Below are 12,215 nucleotides of genomic sequence, written 5' to 3'. Positions count from 1 at the left end.
TCGAGTTACAGTTATAGGCAATGAAGAAATGTCTGAGAATGGATTCTAAATATAACTCAATTCACAGTTGTATGGAGGGAGAGGAGGAGAGCGAGGGAGGAAGCAAGGGAAAAGAGTGGATGTTAACAAGCAAAGTCTATTTTTAGCCACCAATCCCAATGCAGTTCCCCATCCAGTCCCCAAACATATTCTGGAGTTAATTTGCCGCTGTGTTTTAGGAAATGGGCTCAGAGTGTATGTGTGTGTGTGTGTGTGTGTATGTGTGTTTGTACGTGCGTGCAAGTGTACGTGTGTAAGTGTGTTAATTTGCTTTTGTGTTTTGGGAAAATTAGCCTGTGGTTTGTGAGGGATATAATGGCCCTCTCTACTTTCTACTCTCTACTGAGCCCCATTTATGAGTCACACACACACACACACACAACACGTAATATGCTTTATATGCTGTCTGTGTGCATGCATGCGTGCGTGTATACATTCTTAGAAAAAAGGGTTCCAAAAGGGTTCTTCGTCTGTCCCCATATGAGAACCCTTTTTAGTTCCAGGTAAAACCCTTTTTGGTTCCAGGTAGAAACCTTTTGGGTACCATGTAGAACCATCTGTGGAAAGAGTTCTACATGGAACCCAAAACGGTTCTACTTGGAACCAAAAGGGTTCTAACTGGAATCAAACAGGGTTCTTCAAAGGCTTCTCCTATGGGGACAGCCGAAGAACCCTTTTAGGTTCTAGATAGAACCTGTTTTTCTAAGAGTGTAGGGATGTGTCTATACTGTCTGTGTCTAGTAGACCTACCTGCTGGTGTTTCTCAAACTCCAGTTTGATGGGGGACTTGATGCAGTTGCAGGTGTCCTGGTAGGTCTGTCTGAGGGCCAGGTCCATCAGGTGCTTATGGTACGCTCCAACCAGGTTACCACACGTAAAGATAATGATGTTAGCCAGGATCTGATAGAGGAAGGTAGAGGGTAGGATAGGGTATAGGGTAGAGGGTAGGGTAGAGGAGGGGAGGGAAGGGGAGGGTATAGGGTAGTGTAGAGGAGGGGAGGGTATAGGGTAGATTAGAGTAGGGGAGGGTAGGGGAGGGTATAGGGTAGATTAGAGGAGGGGAGGGAAGGGGAGGGTATAGGGTAGATTAGAGGAGGGGAGGGTATAGGGTAGATTAGAGGAGGGGAGGGAAGGGTATAGGGTAGATTAGAGGAGGGGAGGGAAGGGTATAGGGTAGAGGGTAGATTAGAGGAGAGGAGGGAAGGGGAGGGTAGAGGGTAGATTAGAGGAGGGAAGGGAAGGGAAGGGAAGGGAAGGGAAGGGAAGGGAAGGGAAGGGAAGGGAAGGGAAGGGAAGGGAAGGGAAGGGAAGGGAAGGGAAGGGAAGGGAAGGGAAGGGAAGGGAAGGGAAGGGGAGGGAAGGAGAGGGGAGGGTATAGGGTATAGGGTAGATTAGAGGAGGGGAGGGTATAGGGTATAGGGTAGATTAGAGGAGGGGAGGGAAGGGGGGGTATAGGGTAGATTAGAGGAGTGGAGGGTATAGGGTAGAGGGTAGATTAGAGGAGGGTATAGGGTAGAGGGTAGATTAGAGGAGGGAAGGGGAGGGGAGGGTATAGGGTAGAGGGTAGATTAGAGGAGGGAAGGGGAGGGGAGGGTATAGGGTAGAGGGTAGATTAGAGGAGGGAAGGGGAGGGGAGGGTATAGGGTAGATTAGAGGAGGGTATAGGGTAGAGGGTAGATTAGAGGAGGGAAGGGGAGGGGAGGGTATAGGGTAGAGGGTAGATTAGAGGAGGGAAGGGGAGGGGGGCGTATAGGGTAGAGGGTAGATTAGAGGAGGGAAGGGGTGGGGAGGGTATAGGGTAGAGGGTAGATTAGAGGGGGGAGGGTATAGGGTAGAGGGTAGATTAGAGGAGGGGAGGGAAGGGGAGGACAGGACAGGAGAGATGAAAATAAATGAATAGAAAAGAGAATATAATAGTATTAGTCCTCCTAGAAGAAAATTCTTATTCACTGACTGGTACATTTTACCAGACAACCAACCTAACAATTTCCAATACCATTCCATCCCATCCGCTGTGTGTGCAGTCCCAGAGATGTGGACTCGAGTCACATGACTTGAAATGTGATGACTTGAGACTCCACTTGATAGAAAATAAAATAACTTGAAACTTGACTTCGACTTGGAGCCTCAAGACTCGGAACTCGACTTTGACTTGGGAGTGATTACTTGAAATTATGTGGCCAGGTTGTGTAACGTTTTGGCACTCATTTTGTGGCACAGAGTCTAAGTGGATTAGGCTACTCTCCACGCAGCCAGAGACAGTGTCGCACTTCCCCTCCCCTCCCCTCCACTTGCAACAACAACAAAAAACAGATTGGCTAGTGAAACTCACACTCGGCCCTCTGATTGGACCAGCAAATTGTCAATCAATAGTCACTTTGCTTATTCGATCTGGTCACTTACATAGGCCTACCGCAATTCACCAAATTTTGTTTAAAAAACATCTGTTTCAGAATTAATAAATTGTGCTTCTTGACTGTTGACCAATGACCAGTCATCAACATTGGCGCGCAAAGGCGGGCTCAGATATCCAGATTAGTGACCAGAAAGCAGTGTTGGCAATTTAGCGACTCTGTCGCTATATTTAGCGAGTTTTCAGACCCCCCTAGCGACACATTTTCAAAAAAGCGACTAGCGACAAATCTAGCAACTTTTTCTGGTGTTATTGGAGACTTTTGGAGACCCTGACATGAAAGCACATATCGTTCTTACTCTTCTCAACGAGCAGCGGGTGCAGCCGTGGGCCCCACCCTGGGCCACCCCCGTCCCAAAGCACTCACAGGCGGCCCAGTCCTCGCGCAGCAGTCCCTCCCAGCTGCAGTCAGATCAGGAGATGTTCACTCCTCCGTGTCCAGACTGCAAATGAATCGCGCATGCGGGAAGCCACCGCTGGCTGATCCCGCCCTGGCTTACATTCAGGGCGGAATGTAAATGTATGGTGTTTTTTACTCACTTTTTGTCTCTCCCACGACGCTATTCCTCTCTCCTACAGCGTCCATCACAATTACATACACATGGCCAATTATGGAAATTAGGCGATGATGTAATTTAGCGACTTCTAGCGACTTTTAGGACAGCCAATAGCTACTTTCCTTACTGAGGAGTTGGCAACACTGCCAGAAAGAGCTTGTTTAATTATCTCTGGTTTTGCCTGGCAAAAACAGAGTATCCTGCCTACCTACCTTAATATTATCCATATAAATACAGTTTAGCAATCTGCTATAGACAGAACAATATGCTACCTGTGGATTTCATTGATCATATTTCAGATAGGCCTAGTTTGGGTGGGTAATAATTATATACCTCAGTGGTGGTACTGATATTTGTGAGGAAGAAAAAGGCTACAGACAGATCATGCTTTCCTTATGAACCCCCACTGCATACAGGTAGGTCATATGATCCTGCTTGGACTCGAAAGAAGTGACAATGTGACATGATATCCCCAGTTGATATTGACTACTAACATGAATGACTTTCAGCTCAGAATGCAGGTGTAAAACGCAGTTTATTTATGTATCTTGCGTTTTGAAAATGCATCACCGTTTATGACTGTAATGACAGACTACATTTGCGCAGCGATTGTGCGCGCGTTCATGTGCGTGCGCGGGGGTCGCAAGCTTTGAACCACTGCTTTTGGGGGGTCGTGGGTCAAAACGTTTGAGAATCACTAAGCTAGTGAACAGAGTGCTGATTTGCTGTACAGCTATAGGATCGGGTGCAGTGCAAACGTCAAATTATAGGGAGAGAGGATTGCCATAAATAAATATGCAGCTCCAAAACTTGTTTGGTGATCAAGAATATGAACTGTTTACTTTGCAAGCTAACCAGCAATGGGGCATCAATCAACAATTACTAGCATAGGCCTACTGGTCTTTTAGTATGCCAAAATTGCTTGAAATGTATCATTTATTTATGAAGCTTGCATTTTTAAAATGTTTTTTAAATTAATTATTACATAATCAAAATGTGTTGTAGACAAAACAATGAAAAGGGCTCTCTGGTAGCCTCAATAAATAGACACAGATTTCGTGACCTTGGGATTAAAAGGTTATATCTGCGCAAAGCATAGTTTTGAGATATTGAGCATCAAAGTTTTCACATCCCAGATTTCAGAACTCTTTTGTAGTGAATTCTTCTTTCATAACCCACTAAGGCCCTCACCTTAAAGGTACCTAAAGTACAGAGTATCAAAATCCTGAGACATTTGTAAATCCGTTTTTGTAGGGGGGTGAAATGTCAGATAGAACCTTATGGCTCTGACATGTCAATCTTGGTTCAGCCATAAGGGTCTATCTGACACTTCTGAATGAGACGTACAGTTTTTAACAACACCAGTGGCGACGCGTCATTCAGGGCAGAGCCCCACCTGTTTTTGCCTGTTTTGCGTGTTATTTTGGCATTAATATGTGGCACATATCAGTTTGCAAACAATGTAAAAAAATAAATAATAATTGAGTTAATAAAGCTGCATATAAACATGGTCTCTTTTTTGCTTTCTTGAGTAAGGCAGCTCCAAAATGCAGGTGTTTCAGCCTAGCTCAGTGCTTTCTGTGGTGGTGGGGCAGCCAGCGGAAAATACGGAGCGTAGGGATTGGTAATGTTCTCTAGTTGCGCCGTGATTGGCTCAGTGTTCTGTCACTCATGGGGACACTACGTCGCCTCAAAATCTACGGCAGAGCTCACAAATTCAAGCCCCCTGGGTGCTGCCATTGACTTACATTAGAAGTGCCCATCGAAGAAGGTTCAAGGTCATTGGCCACTGATAAAATGACGTCAAATCACGTTATATCTACCGTAGCTTTGATTGTCAACATCATACTTTCAAAATCTTAGCTAGCAAGCTAAACAAGCAGTCATCATCATGAATCACGTCAACAATCTACTGGCAAATCCTTTTCAATCCTTGTCATATGAAGATAAATTATAGATAAAAACGTATCGGTGCTCATCGGCCATTGGACATAAACATTACACAACAAGTTGGAAATCGCAAATTCAACAATGAGTGCTAAGGCGCCACTGCAGCCCCAGGTTCGATCCCAGGCTGTGTCACAGCCGGCTATAGCCGGGAGACCCATGAGGGGGCGCACAAATGGCCCAGCATCGTCTGGGTTAGGAGAGGGGTTTGATGTCCTTGTCTCATTATGCTCTAGCGACTCCTTGTGGCGGTCCGGACGCCTGCAAGCTGATTTCGGTCGTCAGTTCGACAGTGTTTCCTCCGACACATTGGTGCGGCTGGCTTCCGGGTTAAGCGAGCAGTTTGTCAAGAAGCAGTGCGGCTTGGTTCTCGACCTTTGCCGAGTCCGTAGGAGAGTTGCAGCGATGAGACAAGATGTGCGATGTGCCCCGTGTAGCTCAGTTGGTAGAGCATGGCCCTTGCAACGCCAGGGTTATGGGTTTGATTCCCACGGGGTACAAGTATGAAAATGTATGCACTCACTACTGTAAGTAGCTCTGGATAAGAGCGTCTGCTAAATGACAAAGAAAAAAGAAAATAAAAAGATTGAAACTACCAATTGAATATCACAAAAAAGGGGGTAATCTCATGGGCCAGGAAAGTTTGAATACATTGGCCATGCTGTCAATCCAGCATGACTTCTGCCGTGTTCAAAACAACTGAAAACTTGGAACTGGGAAATCTCAGACTTCAGTGAGTTCAAGACAATTGGAAACTCGGATAAAACTAGCTTAGACTGGGAAAATACTGAAAATAATTTTGAACGGTCATCCAACTCGGAATTCCAAGTTGGGATATCGGGCCTCTTTCTAGAGCCCACAAGAAGGACCGTCACGCCACCTTCATGTTCAAGTGAGCACAGCACAACAAGGTGAGTCCAAAAATGTATTGTATGCTGCTGCATAAATGATGTAATATGCCAGGGAGATGTGTATACTGTAGCCAAGAAAGTAATACTAAGTGTATGTTGTGTAGTAAACTGTTAGTAGCCCATGTGCCTCACCCTAATAAATTATATTGTTTAGTGTTGTGTAGGGGCTTTGCTGGCATACATCTCCCCACAAAAAATGTTTTTGCCCCACCAAGATTTATATGCTAAAATCGCCACTGAAGAAAACTGTAGCTATTTTACCAAGATAGTCAGAACACATCATCAAATATATTAAGAAATGTATTATGATCATAAGACAAATTATTGTCATCACTGAAAAACAATGTGACAACATCATTTACTTTAAGACTTCTGACATTGTTGTTTTTTTGCTTGCGTGCCATTATTGCTGGTTAGACTAGCTAGACCATACTTCAGCCAACCCCAATAAGCGGCCCGCGGGCCAGATCAGGCCCGCAAGAGCCAAATGTCTGGCCCACACTGACAGCATTGGCATTCACTTGTTATAATAAACATGAATTTAATATCCGCGGCTCTGCTTTATTCAGAAATTATCCCACACCTTGATCTGTGGCCTTTACCGTCACACAGTTGCCGCAGCCACTAGTTCGCCACTATGGCATACTTAGAGGGAAATGGCAAAGACGTGTTCTGATTGGGCCATCTGTATTTGTGATTGGATTGCAGATATAACCTTGAAGCGCCAAGTTTAAATGGGTTTATGCAGATAGAACTTTCTAGTTTTTCATTAATTAATTTTTTACATAAAATGTACTTTTTGAAAAATCTAACTCCACAGACATATACGAAGAACCATCTAAAAATCTACTATATGTGACTAACTCATTTTTGACAAAAATGTCAGATAGAACCTTATAGTCCCAAGGTCTCGATTTGTAGTTGAACAAGACATTGCATGTATTGATTTTTTTTACTTGACTTGAAAAAACTTGGCTTGCTCTTAGAATGCACTACTTGGGCTTGACTCGAGACTCGACCCGTTCTACTTGTGACTCGACTTGAGACTCAGATGTTGTGACTTGAGACTAGCTTGTGACTTGAATAATAGTGACTTGGTCCCATGTCTGGCAGTCACAGTGGCATCACACATCAGAGAAACTCCCTAACTGGACCTCGTACAGACATGATGAAACTTCACAATGGTCAGCTGGTGAAAAAGCAGGGGTATAAAAGAAGACAGATGCTATTGGAGACTTTAATCAAATACTGAAAGAGTCACCTGTGAATGACTCAATCAAGAGCAATACAAATCTCTTTCTCTCCTCTCCTCCCTCTCTCTAACACACACAAAGAGGAGACTCATAAAGATAAACTCAGTGTCTGACGCCAGTGCAGATGAAGTCTCCTATATTCTAATCACTCAATGTCCATCTATACAACTCAATAACACATTATTGCCCCATAAACCTGCCCTAGTACATTTGACATTTTAGTCATTTAGCACACGCTCTTATCCAGAGCGACTTACAGGAGCAAATAGGGTTAAGTGCTTAAGGGCACATCGACAGATTTTGCACCTAGTCGGCTCTGGGATTAGAACCAGCGACCTTTCGGTTTCTGGCACAACGCTCTTACCCACTAAGCTACCTGTGTGTGTGTGACAGTTCATCTAGTTCGCCACTAGGTCAACATCAGGCTCATCAAAGCCCTGTAAATAAATAGACACAGGTCTTTAGAAGACCAGGCAATAAGTATGTTTATTAATTTTACATGTTTATTTATAGAGACCTCTAAAGGGTTTTTTCAGTAAACCATGGAGTGTGTGTGTGTGTGTGTGCAGGCACACAAACACGCACCCTTCGATGTTGCCTTCAGTCTGTCACACGCTTGGCAGGCATGTACTTGCTCACACACATGCAGTCACGCACGCACAAACACATACAAGTTTGTTTACCTGAGAGGGATTGAGAGTGGCTGAGGCTGTGTGTGTGTGTGTGTACCTGTGTGTGCATGTGCACTTGCCTGTCTACTTGCACGCATAAGTATGTGACAGACTTTGTAAGCAACATCCTAGCTTTTTATTTCTGTCTAGGCAATAATATTGTTAGCATTGACCAGCAGCACAGACATAATGATGCATTAAGGCCTGCTGTAGCTTCACTGACCTAGCTAGCTTCTGTAGAGCAGGTTATTGTGATCAGTTCATTTATTCATAGGCAGCATCCCAGATGGCACCCTATTCCCTATGTTGTGCATTGCTTTTGACCGGTGCCCATAGAGAATAGGATGCTATTTGGGATACAGGCTAAGCCTCTAGCGCCGGCCCCAGTCAGTCTTTATGGGACTGTTCATTTAGACTGAGAACTCTACTCTTGTAATGAAGACACACACAGAGTAGAGGGAGAGAGAGAAAGAGAGGGCGAGCGAGAGAGAGAGAGAGAGAGAGAGAGCGAGAGGGGACAGAGAGATTCTCTTTTTGGTCTTAATTTAAGGTTAGGGTTAGCAGTGTGGTTAAGGTTAGGGTTAGGTTTAACATCAGATTTTAGGACTTTATGGCTGTGCCAGCTAGTGACCAACCTGCAGAGCTGCCTCCAGAGTAATCTGAATAAATGCCAACCTGCTGGATAGAATGGGTCTCAATGAGTCACAAACAGGGTACAGGCACACGCACGGCACATACGCACACACATACAGCTATTCCAGCTCTGTTCAAGGGCACTCTGTAAAGGTATGAGTCATCATCCGGTGCTCAAATTGGCGGACTTACCATTAGGCAGAAGAGGCAATTGCCTCAGGCCTCACATCATCAAGGGGCCTCATGAGCTGGGCATAAAAAATAAATACAAAAATATACAGTTGAAGTCGGAAGTTTACATACACCTTAGCCAAATACATTTAAACTCAGTTTTTCCTGACATTTAATCCTAGTAAAAATTCCCTGTTTTAGGTCAGTTAGGATCACCACTTTATTTTAAGAATGTGAAATGTCAGAATAATAGTAGAGAGAATGATTTATTTCAGCTTTTATTTCTTTCATCACATTCCCAGTGGGTCAGAAGTTTACATACACTCAATTAGTATTTGGTAGTATTGCCTTTAAATTGTTTAACTTTGGTCAAACGTTTTGGGTAGCCTTCCACAAGCTTCCCACGATAAGTTGGGTGAATGTTGGCCCATTCCTCCTGACAGAGCTGGTGTAACTGAGTCAGGTTTGTAGGCCTCCTTGCTTGCACACGCTTTTTCAGATCTGCCCACACATTTTCTATAGGATTGAGGTCAGTGCTTTGTGATGGCCACTCCAATACCTTGACATTGTTGTCCTTAAGCCATTTTGCCACAACTTTGGAAGTATACTTGGGGTCATTGTCCATTTGGAAGACCCAATTGCGACCAAGCTTTAACTTCCTGACTGATGTCTTTCTTCAATATATCCACATAATTTTCCTTCCTCATGATGCCATCTATTTTGTGAAGTGCACCAGTCCCTCCTGCAGCAAAGCACCCCCACAGCATGATGCTGCCAGCCCCGTGCTTCACGGTTGGGATGGTGTTCTTTGGCTTGCAAGCATTCCCCTTTTTCCTCCAAACATAACGATGGTCATTATGACCAAACAGTTCTATTTTTGTTTCATCAGACCAGAGGACATTTCTCCAAAAAGTACAATCTTTGTCCCCATGTGCAGTTGCAAACCGTAGTCTGTCTTTTTTTATGGCGGTTTTGGAGCAGTGGCTTCTTCCTTGCTGAGCAGCCTTTCAGATTATGTCGATATAGAACTCGTTTTACTGTGGATATAGATACTTTTGTACCTGTTTCCTCCAGCATCTTCACAAGGTCCTTTGCTGTTGTTCTGGGATTGATTTGCACTTTTCGCACCAAAGTACGTTCATCTCTAGGAGACAGAACGCGTCTCCTTCCTGAGCGGTATGACGGCTGCGTGGTCCCATGGTGTTTATACTTGCATACTATTGTTTGTACAGATGAACGTGGTACCTTCAGGCGTTTGGAAATTGCTCCCAAGGATGAACCAGACTTGTGGAGGTCTACCATTTTTTTCTGAGGTCTTGGCTGATTTCTTTTGATTTTCCCATGATGTCAAGCAAAGAGGCACTGAGTTTGAAGGTAGGCCTTGAAATACATACACAGGTACACCTCCAATTAGCCTATCAGAAGCTTCTAAAGCCATGACATCATTTTCTGGAATTCTCCAAGCTGTTTAAAGGCACAGTCAACTTAGTGTATGTAAACTTCTGACCCACTGGAATTTTGATACAGTGAATTATAAATGAAATAATCTGTCTGTAAACAATTGTTGGAAAAATTACTTGTGCCATGCACAAAGTAGATGTCCTAACCGACTTGCCAAAACTATACCTTGTTAACAAGAAATGTGTGGAGTGGTTGAAAAACGAGTTTTAATGACTCTAACCTAAGTGTATGTAAACTTCCGACTTCAACTGTATATAATAAATAAATACAAATACAATATTTTCTCCGTTTGAGGCACCTCCATGCGCCACTCGAGGCAAAATAAATAATTATTATTTAAAAATCCCCATCAAAATCCATCTGTTTAAGCTAGAGATATATTTTTTGCATGGTCCTCGTCCCAATTCCATCTGCGGTGAAAGGTGGCCGAGCTATAGCGGTGTTTGTCAGACCAGGAGACATCCCGAAAATCGGTCTTCTCACAATGGGGATTTCTACAGGGGTCCTAAAATTCTAAATCAAATAGCTAAATGATCCTTGGTATGACCATCTTAAAACAATTCCATATGTTAGCTGAGTAGAAACCCAGCCCCGGGCCCTTAGACTCTAGGGGGATACAATAAGCATTTCTTTAGTAAAAAGACAGGTGCTGCTGATAACACTGCCATCGTCGTCGAGGCGATGCTGGCATGTCATACTATTTTTGGCCAGACAGCATCAGATACATGGGCTATATATAGTAAGACTGGGGGGGCGCTGTTTCGCTCGCTCGGGTGCTTTCTCCGGTGAGATAGTTTCAGCCACTTGCGAATTGAAGGAGCGTTAGCGGGTGCACAGTGCACTGTTCGGATGCTGGAATTATTTTGGATGAATGTGCGAAGGTAACCTACTTTTTGAAGTGATTTGTTTGACAATCAGAAGAAAACATCATGACTGGTTTTGTTCATGGCACATTAAAAGGTCATACATTTTTACAGTTAAATGTCTTTACTATAAATCCCATGCCTGGGGGCTCCAAATCACTAAGTCCGCACCTGGGTGCTCAAACAGATAGATCAGAACGAGTGTGTGTGTTCCCTTACCTGCCACACCAGTGGTTCCAAGGCCTCTGCAGTAGACGCCAGACACACAGTGAGTGTGATTGTGTGTGATAAACATGTGATGATGCTGGCTATGACTGCTCCTCTCATGGAGAACGGCAGCATGGTGTAGACCACAAACACTATGAACAGGAAGAAGGAGACCTGGGAGAAAGGAAGACACAAGATGTTACAGGGGGGACACTTTAACATGTTACATCACCAACACTGTGAACAGGAAGAAGGAGACCTGGAGAGAGGAAGTAGGAAGTCATAGGGAGATTCTCAATTGGGCAAGCAGAGTGTCAATTCGTTAGGAGGCAAACAAAGGAGTCTGCTTCCCTCCTCGCGGCGTCTAGGGTCATTATATCCACCACACCTTCTTTGAATCAGCTGTTGTTTTCTCGAAGGAGAAAAGCATGCACACGTTTAAAAATGATACGTGTCTTATCCTTTTAGCAATAAAATGTCTTGCAAACTAGCTAAATTAGTTTTTATGACTTTACACATTTATTGTGGGATTCCACCCCTATAAACATTCTTTGCCTGATGGAGAAGGACAGTCTCATTTCATACAAGCGCATTTGTTTCCACGTTTCCTCTTCTCGTGGTCTATTTACCACCACAAACCGATGCTGGCACTAAGACCGCTGTGAGAATGTGATTTGAAGGAGTCAGGCGCAGGAGGGTAAATCACAGAATACAGAGTTTATTCCGTAGGACACTGTTACCAGGTGTGTGTAATTGACAAGACAAGACAAATGGAATGATGAGATATGAAGCGGCAGTGGCTAGTAGACCGGTGACGACGAACGCCGAAGCCTGCCCGAACAAGGAGGGGAGGCAGCTTCGGAGGAAGTTGTGACAACTGCACTCAATGAGCTGTATAAGGCCATAACCAAACAGGAAAACGCTCACCCAGAGGCGGCGCTCCTAGTGGCCGGGGACTATTTATCCATTTTACCTCATTTCTACCAGCATGTTAAATGTGCAACCAAAGGAAAATAAACTCTAGACCACCTTTACTCCACACACAGAGATGTGTACAAAGCTCTCCCTCACCGTCCCATTAGGCAATTC

General features: G+C 44.2%; 1 protein-coding gene across 1 annotated transcript in view; it reads right to left on the bottom strand.

The window, feature by feature from the left end:
- LOC121585784 (adenylate cyclase type 2) overlaps window positions 1–12,215 on the bottom strand; it is a 130,777-nt gene that overhangs the window by 56,138 nt on the left and 62,424 nt on the right. The window contains exons 3-4 of the mRNA XM_045226078.1: window positions 11,139–11,300; window positions 790–939 (exon numbers count right to left, since the gene is read on the bottom strand). Coding sequence (XP_045082013.1) covers window positions 790–939; window positions 11,139–11,300 — 312 coding nt within the window. The remainder of the gene's footprint in view (window positions 1–789; window positions 940–11,138; window positions 11,301–12,215) is intronic.

This window comes from Coregonus clupeaformis, chromosome 17 (genome assembly GCF_020615455.1).
Source record: "Coregonus clupeaformis isolate EN_2021a chromosome 17, ASM2061545v1, whole genome shotgun sequence".
In the NCBI taxonomy this organism is placed as follows: Eukaryota; Metazoa; Chordata; class Actinopteri; order Salmoniformes; family Salmonidae; genus Coregonus; species Coregonus clupeaformis.
Note: the sequence above shows the minus strand (reverse complement) of the source record. Positions and strands in the feature narration are given on the sequence as shown.